Source organism: Callithrix jacchus, chromosome 15 (assembly GCF_049354715.1).
Source record: "Callithrix jacchus isolate 240 chromosome 15, calJac240_pri, whole genome shotgun sequence".
NCBI classification, from domain to species: domain Eukaryota; kingdom Metazoa; phylum Chordata; class Mammalia; order Primates; family Cebidae; genus Callithrix; species Callithrix jacchus.
This window is the reverse complement of record NC_133516.1, coordinates 34,511,533-34,532,749: the sequence shown is the minus strand read 5'-3', so window position 1 is coordinate 34,532,749 and position 21,217 is coordinate 34,511,533. Positions and strand designations below refer to the sequence as shown.

At 55.1% G+C, this 21,217-nt stretch overlaps 3 protein-coding genes across 8 annotated transcripts; 1 reads left to right on the top strand and 2 right to left on the bottom strand.

The window, feature by feature from the left end:
- Nucleotides 1-1,518: 1,518 nt before the first annotated feature.
- ACY1 (aminoacylase 1) lies at nucleotides 1,519-9,657 on the bottom strand. Of its 5 annotated transcripts, none has more exons than XM_035275700.3 (15): nucleotides 9,109-9,657; nucleotides 6,272-6,383; nucleotides 4,903-4,967; nucleotides 4,714-4,818; nucleotides 4,263-4,357; nucleotides 3,869-3,945; nucleotides 3,696-3,785; nucleotides 3,540-3,596; nucleotides 3,141-3,214; nucleotides 3,006-3,055; nucleotides 2,747-2,891; nucleotides 2,576-2,644; nucleotides 2,078-2,157; nucleotides 1,864-1,924; nucleotides 1,519-1,782 (listed from the first exon to the last, which is right to left on the bottom strand). In XM_035275700.3, exons 1-15 carry the CDS (start codon nucleotides 9,199-9,201, stop codon nucleotides 1,618-1,620), a joined length of 1,338 nt encoding a protein of 445 aa, XP_035131591.3. In that variant the 5' UTR covers nucleotides 9,202-9,657; the 3' UTR covers nucleotides 1,519-1,617. The 5 variants fall into 5 exon arrangements, with proteins under 5 accessions (XP_035131591.3, XP_054101674.2, XP_035131592.3 ...); XM_054245699.2 differs by lacking the exon at nucleotides 9,109-9,657 and adding an exon at nucleotides 7,720-7,865; XM_035275701.3 differs by lacking the exon at nucleotides 9,109-9,657 and adding an exon at nucleotides 7,109-7,163.
- Nucleotides 9,290-16,725, bottom strand: ABHD14A (abhydrolase domain containing 14A). Of its 2 annotated transcripts, none has more exons than XM_054245701.2 (5): nucleotides 16,507-16,725; nucleotides 12,342-12,553; nucleotides 12,052-12,167; nucleotides 9,867-10,102; nucleotides 9,290-9,652 (listed from the first exon to the last, which is right to left on the bottom strand). In XM_054245701.2, the coding sequence occupies exons 1-5, from the start codon at nucleotides 16,576-16,578 to the stop codon at nucleotides 9,470-9,472; spliced, it is 819 nt and encodes a 272-aa protein (XP_054101676.2). In that variant the 5' UTR covers nucleotides 16,579-16,725; the 3' UTR covers nucleotides 9,290-9,469. The 2 variants fall into 2 exon arrangements, with proteins under 2 accessions (XP_054101676.2, XP_035131600.3); XM_035275709.3 differs by lacking the exon at nucleotides 16,507-16,725 and adding an exon at nucleotides 14,897-14,983.
- On the top strand, nucleotides 16,373-20,965 carry ABHD14B (abhydrolase domain containing 14B). The gene is made up of 4 exons (XM_035275707.3): nucleotides 16,373-16,447; nucleotides 17,771-18,009; nucleotides 19,236-19,477; nucleotides 19,823-20,965. The coding sequence occupies exons 2-4, from the start codon at nucleotides 17,799-17,801 to the stop codon at nucleotides 20,000-20,002; spliced, it is 633 nt and encodes a 210-aa protein (XP_035131598.2). The 5' UTR covers nucleotides 16,373-16,447; nucleotides 17,771-17,798; the 3' UTR covers nucleotides 20,003-20,965.
- Nucleotides 20,966-21,217: the final 252 nt, after the last annotated feature.

Here is a 21,217-nt window from a genome sequence, read left to right as displayed (position 1 = left end):
TGTTCTGAAGGTGGTTTGGCCCAGACAGGCCACCAGGTTGGTTGACTTCCAAGTGAAGTCTCTGTGCTGGTGTCCTGGACATGGGGTGTGAAGGCTTTCCTTTCCCCATCCTGCTGAAAAACTAGTGATCCCTTTACAGAGTCCCAGTCTGAGGGCGGCCAGCTCAGGGCTTCAGCTAGACTTAAGGTCACAGTCAGATGCTGCTCTCAGCCTCCAGCTTGTACGTGGTATTTGCCTTGTGCTCAGGAAGCACAAGCCCCCAGTTCTTGAGTCTCAACTCCTTCACCTCCAAGCTCAAGCTCTAGACTAGGGCAAACTATATTAGTAGAACCTGCTTCTTTTTTTTTTTTTTTTTTTTTTGAGACAGTCCTGCTTTGTTACCCAGGCTGGAGTGCAGTGGCGTGATATTGGCTCAATGCAACCTCTACTCCCTGGGTTCAAGTGATTCTTCTGAATTAGCCTCCAGAGTAGCTGGGACTACAGGCACGTGCACATGCTGCCATGCCCAGCTAATTTTTTTTTTCTTGTATTTTCAGTAGACATGGTTTTGCCATGTTGCCCAGGTTGGTCTTGAACTCCTGAGCTCAGGTAGTCGGCTCTCCTCAGCCTCCCAAAGTGTTAGGATTACAGGTGTGAGCCACTGCGCCTGGCCAGTGCACCCTGTTTCTAGACCGCTAGTAGGACCTGGCATCCATCGCAAGATTGCTGTGAGAGTTCAATGAAAAGTAAGTCTTAAGTCCTGGCTCCTGGTCAACTGGGAGGAGGAGTGATTGTTACTTCTATTAGTACTAAGCCTGCAGCCCAGAGCCAGGCTCTGGACTTCTCTTCTGGCTACAGCTAGAAATTTTAAAAATCCAACCACTCCGCCCCATCCCTAACTCCCCTGCCCCATGCTCAGAGAAGTCATACAGGATATAGAGCAGATCCATTAGAGCAGGCTCTGCTCGTGGGGCCATAGTTTACTCTTGGTACTGCCTGTGGGCCTAGCAAGGTTGAGATGGAAGCCCAGTTTCTGGGCCTCTGCACACACAGATCCAGGGTGATAAGGACCCTAAGATGAACTGACTTAGTCTACCAGGGCCACTGCCTCTCTATGTCCCCTGTTGCCAACACCAGGGTGCACAGGGTTTGACAGGAGCCAGCAGTCACGGTTGGCCCTCTGCCTGCCCCTCATGAGGGGCCTAACTGGTGCTATTCTGGTCCTGTGTTAGGACCCCAGATGTACCCCTAGAAAGGGAGTGGTTCCTGCGGAACTTGGTATCCCCCTTCAGTGAGAACGGAATCCCTGACAGGTCAGATCTAAGTATGGTGGCCAAACAGGAACTGGCCCTTTCTTGCTAGGCACAGATGTGGCTGGATGGTACTGAATGGGTGTGCTGTGTCTAGGGGCACAGAGCAGTGTGGGGAAGTGCCCAGAGCCAGGCTCATTTCTTCATCTGTGAAATGGAGATAACATGTCCGCAGGGAAAGGAAAATTCTTGCTCCATGAGTGTCTTGCTGTTAGTACTTCAGAGACAGTCCTGTCCACAGACTTTATTATTTGGAAGGGGGAAGAGGGGGTCATTGGTACTGGTTGGGATGGAAGCCCCAGGGGCAGAGGTTGAGGAATTCCAGGGCTCAGCTCTCACTGGGCAGGGCAGGCACACTGGCAAGGGCAGGCAGCAGGTGTGTATATATGTCCACCCCACGGAGGAACACGGCCTCATGCAGCCGCTCATCATGGTCATGCAGCAGCACAGGTGTGCGGTTCATGGGTGAGAAGCCTAGAGCTGGGACCCCCACCTGCAGGGGTGAGAAGCTGTTAGGGGAAAGCCAGCACACAGGCCCAGTTCACTGCCCAGGCACTACGTGCAAGTGGCTCACCGCGCGGAGATAGCGGCTGTCGGTGGCAGCAGGGCAGATCTCAGGCTCCAGAGTGAGGTTCCTGGAGGAGGAAGAGCCTGATAAATGGGAAGGGAGATAGGGAAGAGGACAAGGGAAGAATTGAAGAGGCAAAGGAGGGTGGGAGAAGGGAGGGGGCAGCAGGAAGGAGAGGAGTAGGGGGCTGGGTTTGAGGAGAGCTGGCCAGCGTGCTCACAAGTCCTTGCAGACCCCGCTAAAAGCTGCCCACCAGGGGTTTGAGTCATCAGTAGGTGTCACTTGGGGCTGCGTCCACTTCTGGGGAATGGGAAGGATGGCAGGATCAGGACATGGTTCTGGGCATCTTCCATAAAATAGGCTGCCTGGCACAGAACACCTCCCCACCCCCACCCCTTCAACTACCCAGACATCTGGGTGGCCAGTCCAGCCACAGGTCTGGAGCCTAGGTGACAAAGTGAGACTCTCAGAAAAAAGTACTATCACATAAATGTTTGATTTATGTCTGTCTCCCCATTTCACTCCACAAGGGCATTAACTGCCTAATTTTACTCCCCACAGCATTCCCCAGCACCCACAGTGGCCTCTACAACTAATGCTTGTTGGAATAAAATGTGTCACAGATAAATCCCCAGACATGCACACACTCTACTGTCGCATACTTGGGTCTCCCCCAGCCCTCACACTCCCCCCTCACATGACCCAAATCCATTCATACCTGACCAAACTCAAAGGTGACCCCCTCACCAGCTGCCTGGCACCAGCTCTGCAGCTGCTCCTCAAAAGCCTAAGAGAAGGGGGATGAGCTGATCCCTCAGGCTTTCCAGGGGCCACTAGGACAAGATTGAGGACCCAGGATCCCTCCTCCAAACCCAGGTGGAGGTGGCACCTTTAAGTCCACATCCGGTGCCACGCGGAAGTCAAAGCTGGCGCTCATAGTGGCAGGTACCACGTTATAGGCCACGCCACCCTCTAGCTTAGTCAGGTTCACAGAGGTCACGGCCCCCTCTTTCAGGTGGGGGTTTGACTGCAGCCTGTGGTGCCAGGGTAGGGTAGGGGCAGCAACAGATCAAAGGAGGCGGCTCAGACTCCATCCTCTGTAGTACCGCCTCCCAGAGCCACCCCTACCATTTCCCAGGCTGTCTTACCTCTGCCATTCCTTCTCCCGGAATGCCAGGATGGAGCTCACAACCTTGTGCTACAAGAGTATGAGGTTAGATGGGACAGTGGCCTCAGGATAGAGCCTCCTGAACTCCCAGACTCCCTCCCGGGGTGCCACACACCAGCTTCTCTGCTGCTGTGTCCTCGATGAAGCGCGAGCCGTGGCCTGGCCTCCCAGTGCTGGTGATCCGCACCCCTGGGGAGGTGTAGGGGAAAGGGAGTGTCTTCAGCACGAGAGGGGCTGGAGACACAGTCAGCCCTGGGGGAGTCCAGGTCTCCCCCTCCTTCCAGGCTTCTCTGGCCTGGCCCTGTCTGCCCTCAGGGCCCATAGCATAGAGCTGGTTTCTGCCCAGTCAGGGCTTGCCCTCAGAGAAGCTCAGGTAGGAAGCGGCCGGGTGGCAGAGGCCCTGGATTCAAGGCCTTCTCAGGTCTTAACTTACTGTGTAACCCTTCGTAGGACTGCCGTTTCTGGCCTAGCCTCCCACCTGCAGAGTGAGCCCTCCCTCCAAGCTCATACTTACACCAGGGACTCCGCTCGCTATAAAAGACAGTGAAGGCATCAGTGGGGTTGGCCAGGCCTGAGGAGGGAAAGGGGGGTTCAGAGGATAGAGTGGCCCAGCCCCCACTAGCAGCCTCCTACCCCATCTGGCTGCTCAGTGGCTTGCCAACCTGCTTACCCTCATCCAGGGCAAAGCCTGCCCTCAGGACCTGGAACTCTGGCCGCTGCACGAACAGCTCCATGCCTTGGTGACCCCCGACCTCCTCGTCTGTAAAAGTGGCAGGGACATGAGATGAGGAGGCTGCCCCACCCCACCATCCCCTTTCCCAAAGGTATCTGAGCCACTCCTACCAGGCACAAAGGTCATGTGGATGGTTCTGGGGAACTGGTGGCCCTCCACCTTCAGCCTCCTCACAGCCTCCAGGTACCTGATGGGGCATAAACCAGGTGTGGGGAGAGCCACCTGATGCTCAGGCTGGCCCGGCAGGCAGGGACAGGCAGGGCCAGCAGGCTGGATTCCTGTGCCCTGGACTCTACCCTACCATACCCTAGTAGGGATTCCAGAAAGTCCCTGCTCCTCTCTGGGCTCAATCTCCCTATCCATGCCATGGTCATGGCAGTAATTCTTCTCCAAGGGGTGAAGGTGTCCCTTGGCCTTGAGTTTCTCCAATCACCCTCCAGGTCCTGGGTCAATCCATTGGACCAGTGGGGACATTGTGGGGAAGTGGGAATGGAGGACACTCACTGGATGCTGATGCACTTCATATCCTGGGCACCCCTGGCATAGATGTAGCCCTCAGAATCCTTGAAGGCCTCAAAGGGGTCGTGACTCCAATATTCCTGGGGGCAGGGATGGGAAGAGGGGCCCAAAACCCAGATTTAGTCATTGATCCACTCTGGTCAGTGGTGGCCCTGCTGTAGGAGCCCACCATAGGCTTGGAATGACAGAAGGAGTGGTTCGGGGGAAGATGTGGGCTGAAGAAGGCAGCTGATTACCACCCCCCAATCCCCACCCAACTCTGGCACAGAACTGTTGCTGGATGAAGGCCGCTTGAGTGGTGTAATGTCATAAGGACATTGAGAGTTAGTGCCAGGACCAGAACCAGGACCATGGGCTCCCTGAGGTTGGATCATGGGGTCTGCATCATGTCTGTCCCCAAGGCCTGCACTACCCACCTCCCCAGCCCCTTACACACCTTGAAGACAGGCACCACATCCGTGTGGGAGTTGAGCAAGATGGAGGAGAGTGTAGGGTTGGTGCCTGGCCAGGTCAGCACGGTCACCACATAGCCAGGTGCCACCTGGAGAGGATTGGGGGGGGGTCCGAGCAGGGTGAGGAAGTGCCTAGGCCCACCTCCCCTCCCCACTTAGGGCCCCAGGCTCACCTCCACTTTCTGGCAGCTCAAGCCCAGCTGGTGGGCTCTCTCCTCAAGGAAGGCCACTGCAGCTCCTGGAGGCACACAGTGTCTTGGGGCCGTGTCTGCCTACCCATGGCTTCCCACTAGCCCAGGCAGCCCAGAGACTGGAGCAAACCCAGAAATGGACTGCTGCCTCCCCAACACAATCCACATCCCTCAGAGACACCTGCATTTCCATCCCCAAGAAAGAAGGTACTTTTGGCTAGTCAGTGACCCTTTCTGGAAGGTCAGGGGGATGTCCAGAGTTGGAGGAAGGTGTTATCTTCCTTAAATACGGTAAACTATGGCACAGAGACATGAAGAGATTCACCCACCATCTCTCAGCTCATTAATCAGAGCAGGAATTTGGACCCATATACACAATTCCCAGCCATTTGTTTTTTTTTTTTTTCCTTTTCCTTTTTTTTTTCAAGACAGGGTCTCACTCTGTCACCAAGGCTGGAGTGAAGTGGTGCGATCTTGGCTCACTGTAGCCTCGACCTCCCAGGTTCAAGTGATCATCCCACCTCAACCTCTCCCAGGTTCAAGCGATCATCCGACCTCAACCTCTCCCAGGTTCAAGCGATCATCCCACCTCAACCTCTCCCAGGTTCAAGCGATCATCCCACCTCAACCTCTCCCAGGTTCAAGCAATCGTCCGACCTCAACCTCTCCCAGGTTCAAGCGATCATCCCACCTCAACCTCTCCCAGGTTCAAGCGATCATCCCACCTCAACCTCTCCCAGGTTCAAGCGATCATCCCACCTCAACCTCTCCCAGGTTCAAGCGATCATCCCACCTCAACCACCCACAAAGCTGGGGCTACAGGTGGGCCACCATTCCTGACTAATTTTTGTATTTTTCTGTAGAGACAGAGTCTTGCCGCATTGCCCAGGCCAGTCTTGAACTCCTGGGCCCAAGCAATCCGCCAGCCTCAACCTCTGGAAGTTCTGGGATAACAGGCAGGAACCACCTCCCAGGCCCTAGCTACTAAGCTTGAATCCCTAGGGGCTGCGGCCTTTGTCCAGCCCCAGTAGGCTTCTGGAGGGCCTCTCCTTCCCCTGTGGCTGCCCCAGGCTTCCCCCACCCCTCCCACCCTGGGGAGTAAGGTGAAGTTTTTCCTTAAGCAGCTGCCAGGAGTAACCTTTACAACAGCAGAGCCTCTGGGGAAAGGGTTCCTCTATAACCTGGAGAGGCTGCCTCAGTCCACTGACTTGGGGAATGGCTGGAGGGGGTGGGGAGCCGTTTGGGGCAGCGGAGTGGGGCTCAGCTGGGTGACAGGGGTTGGAGGCTGGTTTAAAGCACAGTCCCCATCCCTTAGGCCCTGTCACAGGCTTTGGAACGACCGTCTTCTCACCATAGTCAGGCTTGGGTTGGACGGTGCGGATGCGAAGGTACTGGCGGAAGAGCGTCACGGAGGGGTGCTCCTCCTCGGGACCCTTGCTGGTCATGGCGCTGTGCTTGGTGAGCTGGGGACAAAGAATGGCTAACTACCCCTCCCAGCCACTAGACCCGGTGCGCTCCTGCACACAGCCCATCCCACGGCCGCTCCCGGATCTCCCACAGTGGGAGGATACCGTGTCTCGGAGCCCCTGTTAAGGAGCACCCATTCGGTTTCAGGCGCTGGGCTGTCCACTTCCAGCATATTTCCTTATTTAATGCCCAAAAGAGCGTCATGAAGTTTGTACTCAAAATGCCCACTTTACAGAGGAGAAAGCTGAGAGGCTCAGAGACGTTCAAGGACAGCTCAGAAAGTAGCTGAGCCAGGTTTGAACCCAGAGTTGTCCTCCCCGCGCCCTCCTAAGAAACAAAAAATCCAAAACAGCCGGGCGCAGTTAATCACGCCTGTAATCCCAGCACTTTGGGAGGCCGAGGCGGGTGGATCACGAGGTCAAGAGATCGAGACCATCCTGGCCAACATGGTGAAACCCCGTCTCTACTAAAAATACAAAAAATTAGCTGGGCATGGTGACGCGTGCCTGTAATCCCAGCTACTCAGGAGGCTGAGGCAGGAGAATTGCCTGAACCCAGGAGGCGGAGCTTGCAGTGAGCCGAGATTGCTCCATTGCACTCCAGCCTGGGTAACGGGAGCGAAAATCCGTCTCAAAAAAAAAAAAAATCCAAAACACCTCTCAATTGCCCGGCTTTCAAGCCACGGAGTCCCAGTCGATCCACCCCTTCCCAGGGGCCCCACCTCACTCTCCTGTCGCTGGACTCAGGCTAGTCCCTCAACGACAGCCCCAGACTGTGAACTGGACTCAGGGTCCTGCAAGGTCGAAGGCTCAGCACCGCCCCGGTCCGCCACACCACGTGGCCGGGTCCTGATCTCGGGGCGGAGACCGAAGACCGCCAGTGAGGGCGGTCTCAGCGCTAGCTGCCGCGTCTGCACGGACTTCCCCGCCCGCCTCTAGTGCCGGCCTCAACCGGATTACTGGAGGTTTAGTCTGGGGCCGGCCGCGGCCCGCCGGGACTAGCAAGCAGCGAGCTACGGGTTGGCCCCGCCTTGACAGGCCCGCTCCTTCCCACACGACACGCCTGCCACTCCTGCCTGGGCCTGCGCCTGGAGCTCAGGACGGCCCCGCCCCCCGAGGGCGCCTCCTCCTTCAGCCTCCGGATAGGGCGGGAGGAGAGGAGGCCGCCCCGAGGCTCTCCGCTGCAGAGCTGCAAAGCCCTCGGCCTGCGCCCCTGCCCTCCTCGGCAAGTCTCCAACAGGTCCGCTTTGCACGCCTCAGCCTCTCGGGGAGGTCCTCCCTGACGCCTTAGCTCCGCTTGTACTGGTTACTGGCCAATGTCTGTCCGCCCCACCTGTGAGCTCCAGGAGGCTGTGAGCTCCGCTTCCTGCAAGGTTTGCCCCTGGCCGGGCCTAGCCCGGACACCGTGCCAGGAATGAGGATAAATGCATGGACAGGAACACGTGTGATGGTGTGAGCATGCCACTGCGTGTGCAGTCTACCAGTGGGTATGATCGTGTGTGTGACAGTGCGAGATGGTGGGTGGGTGTGATGATGTCACTGTAAGTGGATGTAACTGCGACCCTGGATGACAGTGAGGAAACTCTCTGGCTCTTCTGCAGACACGGGAGAGGGAGGCTAAACAGGCACAGGTGTCCCACCGGCCCCCTGCAAGCCACAGCTGCAGTTGTCCACTTAGGCACGAGCCGCCCTTTGTACTCCCAGCCAGGTCTGCCCTCTGTTCCAGGGGCTGAGTCAGCTTGGGGAAGGGTGAGAGACAAAGACTTCAATCTCTAGGCCAAGGTGCAGGCTGTGGGAGGGGGTCTGTCCCACTTTTCCTGAGAGTTAAGTCTTGGCTGCTCACACATAACATAGGGGCAAATGGATTTTAACTCAGAACAATGCTGGCTAATTCTTTATTTAGGTATTTTTTTCATACAGAGTCTCACTCTGTCATGCGGCAAACAGACTTTAACTCATAACAATGCTGGCTAATTATTTAGCTATTCATGCGGGCAAACAGACTTTAACTCTTAACAATGCTGGCTAATTATTTAGCTATTTGTTTTTTTAATATGGTGTCTCACTCCATTGCCCAGGCTGGAGTGCAGTGGCTTGTTCTCAGCTCACTGCAAACCACCTCCTGGGTTCAAATGATTCTCCTGCCTCAGTCTCCCGAGTAGCTGGGATTACAGGTGCCTGCCACCACATTGGCTATCTTTTGTAATATATATATATTTTTTGAGACATTGTTTCACTCTTGTTGCCCATGAGTACAATGTCGTGATCTCGGCTCACCGCAACCTCCGCCTACCAGGTTCAAGCAATCCTCCTGCCTCAGCCTCCTGAGTAGCTGGAACTATAGGTGTGCGCCACCACACCCAGCTAATTTTTGTATTTTTAGTAGAGATGGGGTTTCTTCTTGTTGGCCAGGCTAATCTTGAACTCCTGACCTCAGGTGATCCACCTGTCTTGGCCTCTCAAGGTGCTGGGATTAGAGACATATGCCACTGCACTCAGCCAATGCTAATTCTTAAATCGCATTCCCCACACCCTCCAGGTTCCTGACTCCCTCAGCTTGGTTGTCCAAACCCTGGATTTCCCACCAATCCCAGTAGTCATGCAGCAGCGTAATACACCCTGCCTCCCACAGCAATCCCCCACCCTTATATGGCCAAGTACTCAGTTGTCCAGACTCATTCAGTCCTACAGCCACCCTCCAACCTAGTAGTTGCCATCATACCTGTTTTACAGATGAGGAAACTGAGGCACGGAGTGGTGAGGTCAGGCACTTAGGAAGTGATGCACTCCTAGCCTTCCCGGGCTGCTGGAGCATCCCCTCCAGCTCCCAGGCCCAAAGTAGTCCCAGACTTGCCTCCCACTCACGTCTCTACCGCAGCACACCAGGAAATGGAACCTGTCACTTCCCAAGCAGGACAAATATGCTTTTTTATTGTGTCTGTGAGATGAAATGAGAAGTCCTGGCTGGGTCTAACCCTCTGGCCTCTGGCCTCCAATCCCAGGGGCTGTCTCCCTGGTTGGGGGAGGGTGGCAGTCCAGACTGTCCAAGTTCACGCCAGGCTGGGACTGGGGAGTGGGTTAACTCAAGGTAGATGGTCAAGAAAGGCAAGCAGGGCAACGTGGAAGTCTTGTGGCTTATGGAGGTAACAGGCATGGCCTGCATTATGTAGCTTCACCACGGAGTGGTTGGGCAGGTGGCGGAGCTGCCGCAGTGACTCTCGAGCCAGGATTTGGTCCAGCTCTCCATACAGGATAAGGGTTGGAGTCTGCAGGGCAAGGCAGGGGGCTGTGACCCTGGGGCCTGATGAGTATCTGACCCCCAAGCCACTTTCTAGGAAGCCTTCCCCAAATACCCCAATTCTTCCATCCAAGATCAGGGATAAGGCCATGTCCCCCCAAGTAAGACTTGAGTCCTGAACCCCTGCCCCCCCCCAAGCCAGGGACAGGATGCCAGGAACTTTGAGATCCTTTTCCTAGTACCTTCACAGCCCAGAATTGCTCCTGGGTGTAGTTCTGGGTGGAGGTGGGTGCGATGGGCACGAATCCATGTAGCTGGTGGTGGCCTCGCATCAGGAAGGGCAGGGCATAGCGGCCACTCAGCGAGGGGCTCACCAACACGGCATTCTGTACCTCCAGGTCCCGCAGTGCTTTCGCCAGCAGCTCTGCCCGCCCTGCCTCTGTGCTTGCCTCCTTCGAAGATGCTGAGTTCCCAAAACCTAGGAACAGCAGCAGGTACCAGCTGAGGGGCACTGGGAAGGGGTGCAGGACTTCCTACCCACCACAGTGGAGGAAAAAGTTGGGGACCAGTGGCACTGGCACACACTACCTAAAACTGCCCAGAAGTTTTTTTTGGTAATGTGATACCCCTGTTAGAAAAGCATATCTTGGATGCTGGGTGCAGTGGCTCATGCCTGTAATCCCAGCACTTTGGGAGGCCGAGGTCGGTGGATCACCTGAGGTCAGGAGTTCGAGACCAGCCTGGTCAACATGGTGAAACCCCATCTCCACTAAAAATACAAAAATCAGCCGGGCGTGGTAGCGCACACTTGTAATCCCAGCTACTCAGGAGGCTGAGACAGGAGAATTGCTTGAACCCAGGAGGCGGAGGTTGCAGTGAGCCCAGATTGCGCCAATGTGTGCTAGCCTGGGCAACAAGAGTGAGACTCTGTCTCAAGAAAAAAAAAAAAAAAAAAAAAGAGAAGCATATCTTGGCCTGGCAAGGTGGCTCATGCCTGTAATCCCAGCACTTTGGGAGACTGAGGTGGGCAGATCACCTGAGGTCAGGAGTTTGAGACCAGCCTGGCCAACATGGAGAAATCCCATCTCTACTAAAAAATACAAAAATTAGTGGGGTGTGGTGATGTGTGCCTGTAATCCCAGCTACTTGGGAGGCTGAGGTAGGAAGATCGCTGGAACCCAGGAGGCGGAGGTTGTAGTGAGCTGAGCTCACACCACTGCACTGCAGTCTGGGCAACAGAGTGAGACACTGTCTCAACAAAAAAAAAAAAAAGGAAAAAACATATTTTTCATTCATCATAATATTAGCAAAGTGAAAAGGACTGAAGTAATACCCAGTGTTGCGGAAGACATGGGGAAATGGGCACTTTCATACATGACAGAAGGCAGGATAAATCCATACAGCCTTTTTGGAGGGTAGGCAGTAGTTATCTAAATTTAAAAATGCACTTCCTTTGGCCCATCAATTGTCTTCAGTAGCTACCCTAGAGAAATTATAGCTTACATGCTCAAAGAATCATGTCCAAAGATGTTTCAGCTACATTACTTGAGCATTCTGCCAGTAGAGGAATGGCTGGATAAAGCCCATCCATCCCTCCTGTGGCACACACTGCAGGGTTAACACTAGAGAGGGAGGTTTGCAGGGACGTGCAGGATCCTCAAGACATGGTATAGGGGGAGAAAACCCCCCTGCAGATGGATGCACTAAGCAGGCAGGACACCAATCATGTTTACAGCCCCCACCAGACAAGCCTCCATATTGAGTGGGAATACCCAGAAGAGGGTGTAGCATCCCCTAAACTTCTTAGAGAGGGAGAGAAATGTGGCATTGGTCTCTGAAAGCTTGCTAGTTTTTCGATTTTTTTTTCATCCTCTATGACTCGATGACATTTTTTGCTTTTTCTAATGACAAGAATGATAGCATAAATCATTCGTGTACTTAAAAACACAAAAAGCTATATAGTTTGTCATAGAAAGTATACTGCTTGGCTGGGCGCAGTGGTTCACACCTGTAACCCCAGCACTTTGGGAGGCCGAGGTGAGTGGATCGTCTGAGGTCAGGAGTTCGAGACCAGCTTGGCAGGATGGTGAAACTACTTCTCTACTAAAAATACAAAAATTAGCTGGGCATGGTGGCAGGCACCTGTAGGAGGTGGAGGTTGCAGTGAGATCATGCCATTGGATTCCAGCCTGGGCAACAGAGGGAGATTTGTCTCAAAAAGAAAAAAAAAGAAAGTACACTGCTTATGAAGTGAGTCACATTTCTATTTGCTCTGTTACCTACAATTCACACTGTAGTTTTCGTGGTAGAAAATAAAAACACAGACTTTTTCATAGTGCCACCTTATGCTATGACCTGCCACTGCTTGTCCAGACACTGGGTCTTAGGGCTTAGAGCTTCCTTAGATGAAGGGGTGGGGATGCTCACCTGGAAGGTCAAGGGCCACGGCCCGGTAGCCCCTCTGCGACAGCAGCTGCAGTGTGCCCAGCTGCTCCCACGTGTGCGAGTTAAAGGCCTTTCCATGAAGCAGCACCACCTGCACCCTGCAGGCACATGGGAATGTGTGTGCTGAGGACCTGGTGTAGCCCGCCTTTCTTTCTTCTTAGCCTTCTCCCATTGCCCTCCCAGGCCCTGAACACCTTGAGTATAATGGGGGTCCCACACAGGGACTCCCCTTGGGCCTAGTCTGTCCACTAGACCCTTGGGGCAGCACCTACCTGCGAGCCCGGTTGAGCGGGAGCACCTCGCGGTAAAAGATGGGGGAGTTGCCAGGGGTGAGACCAGCCAGGACTGTGACATTGGGGTCTCCCAAGAGCCAAGAAGTCTGCTTGAGGGGGCCTGGCAGCCCCACATACAGTAGGAGCATGAGCAGCAGACCTAGGCCCAGCAGGGCTACCTGGGACCGGCTCATGGAGGTCTGTACCACAGTCTGGAGGAGTAGAGAAGAGGGAGAAGAGGCTGGGACTGAGCCCCTACAAATGCCCCTGGACCCCATCCCAAAACCCCACCTAGAGTCCCCAGCTCTAGCCCTTGCCCTTTCCCTTGCTCTGGGAATAGGTCTGGGGTTTCACACCCAACTACTCCACATGCCAGGGCAAAGGCTCAGATACTTCACAGTATGAGGAAGTGTATCTGAGCTGTCCCATGGCACACAGCATGCTCCATGACTGCCGCCATCACAGCATCAGCTGAAACCACTATGGTTAATCGAGTGCTTATGACAGCAGGCCCTGTATGGCCCTTCACATACAAGGTTCTTTTCCACCAAGAACGCTGGGGAGCAGATGTGATTATAGGTCTCTTATAGGCGAGGAGATAGAGGCTCAGAGAGGTACATTCTCTTGCCCAAAGTGCCAAGTAGCAAGTGGGGGAATTGGGGTTTGAACCTAAGACTGGCCTTCTAACTACTAGGCCACTCGGATTGCCAAGGAGGAACCTGTAGAGCTGGGAGGTGATGGATGAACTGGAGCCTTGCTGGTGGAAAAAGTGGTGAGGGCAATCAAAGGAGAAAGACAAAGTGCAGAGGGACTTCCCGCTTGAGGGCATGTTTGGAAATGGTGCTTTTCATCTCACTGCATTTAATACTGCTAAAATCAGAACGTGCTTTATAATCACATATAACTAACAGTCTACCCCAGCTGTTTCGAAGAGGCTCACAGAGAATGTCTGTGGTAGAGGAAAATGCTGAAGAGTGAGGGGCTGCAGGGCCAGGGAGGAGTGTGGTACACCTAGAAACGAAAAGTGCGGTGTGGAGTTTGGAGAGATGAATGCCGCCTGCCACTCCCCATCCCACACCCAGCTTCCGGCCAAATGACCTGCTTCATGGACTTCTCCAGTTTGGGGTCTGTGCCACCCCAGAGGACAGCCCTTAGGACCCAGGACTCAAATGGGGCAGCCCTTTGAGACTGCCACTTCCTGGCACGTGACTTCAGTTTGTCAGTAAGATGGGATAACCTCGTGGCTACCCTCCCAAGCTTCCTGTGAGATTTAGATAATACCGTGGGCTGGAACAGGGCTGTTCCTGTCATTTCTTGGGCCTAGGATGAGCACACTTGCTTCGTTTGGGGAGTTCAGCAAGCACATCTTTGAGTGCCAATTGGGCGCCTGCCAGAGCTAGGAGCCAGGGGCCTGTCTTGGGCCCTACTCATCCCTCCGGGATGTTTTGGGGATGTTTCCCGAGCCCGCATCCCTAGGCTCCGGGGTCGGGGGGTTTGTGGTTGGCAGCCTCTCTGATGTTTCTGAAAAACCAGGACCTAGTGGAGGAAGAGCAGGTTCCTGTTTTCTTCCAGACCACGAACAACCTTGGACGCGCATCTCCAACGGGCGTTAGCCCATGTTCCCGCCGAGCGTGAGGGACCTTTCCTTGCTGTCCACCCGGGGCGCCCCCGCGCTTCTCCAAGGAGGTAAGGGCGGGGCTTAGGCTGTTGCCTTGGCAACCCAGGTTGCCAGCAGTACTAGGCAATTGTGGCGGACCTGCAGCTGGCTGCCTTTGGAGATATGCGGGGGCAGGGTAAACTGTGCCCGCGTTAGGTCATTGGAATATGCATGGACAATGACACCCAAGTGCACACACACAAAGACGAGTCTTGCCCCCACACACTTTCTTTAGTATAAGCTATTCCCTGCATATACATGCAGCCTCCTTGTACATGCAGCTTCCTCGCACACACACTGGCCCGTGTGCAATCAATCCCTTGTAATGGTACCCTCGAAATCACCTAAGCAGTCAGGCATCAGGAAGGCAGACAGACTGATGGCGACGCACACTTTCAAAACCACATGCTGATCCTCAGAAATACTCAAGCACTGTCATACATACAACCGTAAGACTACACGCTCACACAGGAAAGACACGTGCACAGGAAGGCAGACACACACACACTCACCAACCCCCAGAAATGCACACATACGCAGACAGGTAGACACATACCCTTAAAGTCACACGCACACAGAAATACACTCAGAAGACCCACACGGACACAAGCAGGCAGACATCAATGAACACACCCCCCAATATAAGCGTGCAGAAACACACCCTGACGGACACCACACAGGCACATGGGCATACACATACATACTCCCAGACCCTCGGGAACACACGCAGACCCTGCGCGCACACACAATACGCGCGCACACGCACACTCGCGGCCCCAGCGCCCGCTTCTTCCCCGGGACTCTGCCCCGGAGCGCCGGGGGCAAGGGGCGGGGTAAAGATGGCCCGCCCCCGGGCCACTGGCCGGCTTCTCGCCCCCCCCTCCCCCTCGACACTCACCGGGCTGAGCGGGAAGAGCTGGCGGGCCCCGCCCAGGCGGAACCAGCAGCCGCACAGCGCCCCGATCATGGCTGCCTTCGCCACTCCGCGGGCCGCTCCCGCTCTAGGCGTTCGGGAGCGCGGCCACCGAGGCGCGCTTGCGCACTCCGCAGCCGCCGGCCTGCCGCCCAGTTACCGAGTCGCCCGCGCCGAGTGGGTGCTGGGGGTAGAGCCCCAACTCTCTCTGGCCCGCCGCCTGCCCGGATTTTTGGAATTGTTTTTGACCTGAGGGCCGGCGGGGAGCCAGGTGGCTTCTTGCCAGCGGAACGTCTCCACCCTTGCTCAGTTCTCTGGCCTGTATAATGGAGTTAAGGATAAAACCCACCGCACAGGGTTGTCCTAGGTTCTTAGGGACAGGTCAAGCCTCAGAACAGTGTCTGGAGCAGAGGCCTCGTTGTGTAAATGTCAGATATTGTTAGGCAGTAGCTCCAGGTCTTGGCCCAGCCACTTTCCTGCCTTCTACCCACCCCACCCCACCCCGTCCCGATGCACACCCACGGTCAGAGCCTGGGCTGGCCCCTGGGGCTCCTTCAGGTCTACTCCTGGCACCAGCCCTGGTTGGAGATATGTTACCAACGTCTGGCCTGTCCCAGGCCCAAGGCTCTGTGTGGCGACCGGGCCCAGCACAGGGAGGCTGTGCAGAGCGTGGAGTTTACTCCGTATTGGTACCCTGCAGAGGTTGGCAACATCTGACCCGCTCTACAGGTAGGAAACAGGCTCGGAGGCATTGGGAAAACGATCAAGGCCACGTGGGGCCGGGCACTGTGGCTCAAGCCTGTAATCCCAGCACTTTGGGAGGCCGAGGCGGGTGGATCACGAGATCAGGAGATCGAGACCATCCTGGTCAACATGGTGAAACCCCGTCTCTACTAAAAAATATACAAAAAATTAGCTGGGCATGGTGGCGCGTGCCTGTAATCCCAGCTACTCAGGAGGCTGAGGCAGGAGAATTGCCTGAACCCAGGAGGCGGAGGTTGCCGTGAGCCGAGATCGCGCCATTGCACTCTAGCCTGGGTAACAAGCGCTAAACTCCGTCTCCAAAAAAAAAAAAAAGCCACTTGGCTGGACACTGGCGGAGCTCCTCACTCAAACCTGTCGGGCTTCAACTCCGTGCCAGGCCGTCAACTTGCCCTGGGCAGTTCTGGCTGGGGGATGAGGGGGATGGGGAGCAGGAAGAGAGCAGCAAGGATGCTATCCCGAAGGAACTTTCTTCTTCAGACTGCTCCATGTCATTGTGGGGCAGGTAGCTGAGGAGTTCGAGACCGTGCTCAGCACCGCGTTTGGGGCAAGTGGGACCGAGAGGCTTGGGGAAACAGGCCGCTGTGAGAACGACAGTTTAGCAGCGACTATGGACCCTGCGAGCTTGTGGCCACAAGAGGGCGTCCGGGAGTACGGCCCAGTCCCCGCCCCAGTTGGTTGGGGCCCGACCTCTTCCTCGAGTTCCTCCTCCGGCCCCATCCACCGTCAGCACTCGCCTGCTTCCCTTCTGCGCGAGCCCACACAGCTCCCCAGGTACCCGCCCTGCGCTCCTGACCTATTCTTCTCTCCAGTCAAAACCCAACCCCACCTACCCCAAGTCTTCCTTTCTCGGATTCCTGGGTCCCCTCCTTCGCGGTTGCTACCATTCCCTCTCCGTGCTCCATTCCAGACCTAGAGAGCCAGAACCGTGGTCCGCGGAAGGAAGCTGACCGCGCGGTCAACGCGTTTGGCCCCAGCTGGCAGCGCGTTGAGCACCCTGCTACCCTCTGGGTGCTTCGGTTTCCGCCTCTAGAAAATGGGCTTTCGGGTGTGGAGGCGAGCGCCTGTGGTTCCAGCTACTGGGGGGTGAGGCGGGAGGATCACTTGAGCCCAGGAAGGTCAAGGCTGCAGTGAGCCATGATTGCACCACTGCATTCCAGCCTGAGCGACAGAGCGAGATCCCTTCTCTTAAAAAAAAAAAAAAAAGATGAAGAAAATGGGCTTTTAGTCTGGGCGCAGTGGCTCACGCCTGTAATTCCAGCATTTTGGGAAGCCAAGATGGGCGGATTACTTGAGGTCAGGAGTTCCAGACCAGCCTGGCCAACAGGACGCGACCCCGTCTCTACCAAAAATACAAAATTAGCCGGGCATGGTGACGAGTGCCTGTAAACCCAGCTACTCAGGAAGCTGAGTCAGGAGAATCGCTTGAATCCAGGAGGTGAGGTTGCAGTGAGCTGAGATCGTGCCACTGCACTCCAGCCTGGGCAACAAGAGTTTCCGAAAAAGAAAAAGAAAAAGGGCTTTTTACCCCAGTTTGGGCTCCCTCTGGCCTGCGTTGCCAATCTACGACCTGTAAACCTGTAACTTACTGTTGAAGTACCAGAGTGGGTACTTACTGCTGATTGAGCAGTGACCCCTTCCTATGTGGTAGGCATGGCACATGCATTGCCTTATTTAATACTGTCAACTACCTGTGACCTCGTGCTATTGAATTATCCCCATTTATAGAAAAGGATAATAACAATGAGAATAAGAACAGTAATCACAATGGGAGCCCCACATATTGAGTCTTTATAGCAGGCACCCCCACTGATAATTTTTTTCTTAAATTTACTTCCTAATTTTTGAGGTTGGGTTTATTGCTCCCATATTTCAGATCAAGAAGCTGAGGCCCAGGGTTACACAATAAAGTGAATGGCAGAGGCAGAAATAACATCTATGTCCTCCTGAGCCCAAAGCATGTTTCTAAAGTTCTGGAAGCCTCCTGGAGGCTTCCTTGCTGGTCCTGTGGGACTTCCATTCTGTCTGTGGCAGCCTCCCTGCTCCACCTGGGCAGGTTATTCTGTGGCCCCTCATCATCATGGCTTTGAATCACAGGCCCTTCACTGGCACAGCAGCGGCAGGCATGGCGGCAAACGTGGAGCAGCGTGAGGGCACCATCCAGGTGCAGGGCCAGGGTCTCTTCTTCCGAGAGGCCCGGCCCGGCAGTGGGCAGGTTCGCTTCTCTGTACTGCTGCTGCATGGTATCCGCTTCTCCTCCGAGACCTGGCAGAACCTGGGTACACTGCGCAGGCTGGCCCAGGCTGGCTACCAGGCTGTGGCCATTGACCTCCCAGGTACTTAAGGGGTAGCCTCCTGGGCAGGGGTTGGGGAGGTCTCATCAGGGATCCACAGGTCGGGGGTATAGGATCAGGAGGACCCAGCCAGGCTGGGCCCTGAGCTTGACAGAGTTTGGTCAAGCACACCGAAGGGCCTCTGAGCAGTCTTGATCCAGATGTGGTCCTCGCCACCCAGTTGCTCCTCACTGTTACCTGGGCAGTGTCTCAGTGTCTCTGAGCCTCTGTTTCCTCATCTGTAATGGGAAAAAACCACAGTCATGTTTGGGACTGGCTCTAATGAGAATGGGGTGAGATAATCCATGTGAGTATGTGGCTAGTACCTGACACAGAGTAATGGGTGCTCAGCAAACTGGAAGTAAAATATTTTGACCATGTCATAACCATAGGCTTTTGGAAGCCCTAAGGAGTGAGACCTGAGTCTTCTGAAGCCTTGGAATATGACATTGGGCCTGGTAGGTGGCCAGGCCCCCAGCTGTGATCCCACATGCAAAGCCCTGAGCTGGGTTCCAGGGGAGGTAGGGTCATAACCCAGATGGCTGGGTCCCAACCCTTGGTGCCAGGGGCAGCATGGCTGGCCCAATCCCCTCGTGCCAGGGATGGTATGGTTTCCACAGGGCTCAAGCGCAGGCCTCCAGCCCAGGCAGGATTGTTTCCAATGGTGAGTTGGCTTGAGCTTCAGGGTGAAGGTCTGGAGCTAATCTTGTTGGTGAAGCCTGAATGACTGGAGGAGAAGCTATGAGTGCAGAATCTGCCTCTCAGCCACTATCCTCCAGGAGCCTCTCCCGTGCCAATCCAGGGCCAGCTGCTTTTCACGCAGTTAATTTTCACAGTAATTTTAAATGGCAGATACTTTTGTTTTCTTCCTTTAACAGATGGGGAAACTGAGAAGCTGAGAGAGGACTGAGGGAACCCACCTGAGGTCACATATACAGGAGATGCAAAATTGGGTTCTGGACCCAGACTTATTGGGCTTCACAGCTTGTTTCTCTCCAGGACACTTACTGCTGGGGAGACGGGCACAGACGTGGAGAGAAATGCATCATGCTTGGCACAGATAGGATAGAGTGAGGCTACTGTAGGAATAAACATGGGCACACTGGATGTTATAGGAACCTGGCCACAAAGGAAGTGACCTAGGAGGGCTTCCTGGAGAGAGGGACCATCTCCCTTGTTTTGCCATTCACTGCTCTGGTCTTGTCTCTTCTACACCTGAATCCCTGCAGGTCTGGGGCACTCCAAAGAAGCAGCAGCCCCTGCCCCTATTGGGGAGCTGGCCCCTGGGAGCTTCTTGGCGGCTGTGGTGGATGCCTTGGAGCTGGGCCCCCCAGTTGTGATCAGTCCATCACTGAGTGGCATGTACTCCCTGCCCTTCCTCACGGCCCCTGGCTCCCAGCTCCGGGGCTACGTGCCAGTGGCCCCCATCTGCACTGACAAAATCAATGCTGCCAACTATGCCAGTGTGAAGGTACCCTTGTGTGGGAAGCTGAGGTGTCCCTGCCAGGAGCAAGGAGCAACGAAGGATACATCCCTGGGCCTTCCTTATCTGGGGGCTGGGTAACCAAGAGGTGTCTTCTAGGAGGAGCTGGCCACCCAACTCCGCCCTTTTGGTTTACTCAGCAGGCTACTGTGCCAAGCCCTGTGCTAAACTGTGTTCTGGGGCAAACGCCAATCTGTGCCTCCATGCACTGGGCCAGCTTGTCTCTCTCCCTCATATGGGGTGGTCCCAGGGAGAGACTGAAGTGGTGGGGAGGGCTGGAGCTGATACAGCAGGTCCCTGTTGACTCTGCCCCCCACCCTTCCTTCCTCTCAGACTCCGGCTCTGATTGTATATGGAGACCAGGACCCCATGGGTCAGACCAGCTTTGAGCACCTGAAGCAGCTGCCCAATCACCGAGTTCTGATCATGAAGGGGGCGGGGCACCCCTGTTACCTGGACAAACCGGAGGAGTGGCATACGGGGCTGCTAGACTTCCTGCAGGGGCTGGAGTGAAGCACAGCACTGCTGCAGGGGGTGGGCTGCCTGCCTGCTCTGATATCTCTCTCTCTCTCTCTCTCTCTGTCTCTGTCTCATGCTCTCTCTTCTCTCATATGCTCTGGCCCATGCACATGCAACAGGTGCGTCTGTCTATATGTCTGCGTTCTTGTCTTTTGTAGTCTGTCTTTTCTGTTTCTTTCTTTTGCAGTAATAGACTGAGGAGGTAAAATCAAGAGAAAGAAACCTCAAGAATCAAGGAACATAATCCGGTGGAGGGTAATCCTTTAGATGAGCTTCTCCTGTTCTTCCACTTTCCTGCCTAGCTTTTACTCCTTCCTCTGCTCTGCCCAGCCTTCCCCTGCCACCTCTCCTCCTTCTCCAAATGCCTTGCAGGCCAGCTCTTCCCCCAACACCCACTTCCCCACATACATACATGCCTACCTGCACACTTACATGTTTAGAGCCATCCATGTTCCCCAATATGACCCTTCGCTTGAGAGCAACTGCATAGGTACACGTAACTCTGGACCAGCATGCACATTCTCATGTGCAGCTGTGCATATACACACATGCATACGTGAGGGGGTGTTTTCGTAGTGTAGTGGTTATCATGTTTGCCTAACACATTCATACTTGAGCCTCCACACAAGCACTTGCACACATGAGCACTTCTAACCATGGCTGGGGAAGTGGGGACCCCTTGGGCCAGCCCTTGCAGGAGACCCTTTTGCAAGGCTTAGGGTGTGGCCAGCCCAGAAAGCTACTCAGCCACAGGTTTCAGCTGGCCCCAGGCCGGAAGTGGCCCCCAGAAAGGCAGGGCCACCACTCTGTCCCCTTGCTTTTACCATTCCTTCTGGGTGCTCTGCATCTCCCCAGGTTACCAAGCCTGAGGCTTCTCAGCGAAGCTTGATTCCTGCTCTGAGGCTTGAGGGGTGGGAGCCAGAGTGGAGGTCGGTAAAATAAAGTGATGCAATTAGATCTAACCGGCTCCAGCGCCTAAAAAGCGCCGCCCCTCCCCCAACCCTGGGACCAACACTGTGGGCCCCTCCCCCACTCCGGCAGGACCAGATGGTCCCCCTGCCCTTTGTCCACCAGGCCAGATGGAGAGGAAGGGAGATTGGATTCCCCTCCCCACCCACACATACCCAGGTGCCAAGAGACTCAGCTGCGGGGGGAGGTGGAGGTCAGTGGGTCCAGGCTGAGCCGATTATGAAGGAAAGGGGGAGGATA

Coding starts and splice junctions, on each gene's coding strand:
- ABHD14B (XM_035275707.3), top strand. CDS start 17,799: ATGGCGGCAAACGTGGAGCAGCGTGAGGGCACCATCCAGGTGCAGGGC. Junction 18,010..19,235: donor TGTGGCCATTGACCTCCCAG/GTACTTAAGGGG, acceptor GAATCCCTGCAG/GTCTGGGGCACTCCAAAGAA. Junction 19,478..19,822: donor CCAACTATGCCAGTGTGAAG/GTACCCTTGTGT, acceptor CCTTCCTCTCAG/ACTCCGGCTCTGATTGTATA.
- ABHD14A (XM_054245701.2), bottom strand. CDS start 16,578: ATGGAGCACGGAGAGGGAATGGTAGCAACCGCGAAGGAGGGGACCCAG. Junction 12,554..16,506: donor CCGAGAAAGGAAGACTTGGG/GTAGGTGGGGTT, acceptor CTACTCCTCCAG/ACTGTGGTACAGACCTCCAT. Junction 12,168..12,341: donor CCGCTCAACCGGGCTCGCAG/GTAGGTGCTGCC, acceptor ATGTGCCTGCAG/GGTGCAGGTGGTGCTGCTTC.
- ACY1 (XM_035275700.3), bottom strand. CDS start 9,201: ATGCTCCAGCAGCCCGGGAAGGCTAGGAGTGCATCACTTCCTAAGTGC. Junction 1,925..2,077: donor AGCGGGGTCTGCAAGGACTT/GTGAGCACGCTG, acceptor TTCCTCCTCCAG/GAACCTCACTCTGGAGCCTG. Junction 1,783..1,863: donor ACAGCCGCTATCTCCGCGCG/GTGAGCCACTTG, acceptor TCACCCCTGCAG/GTGGGGGTCCCAGCTCTAGG.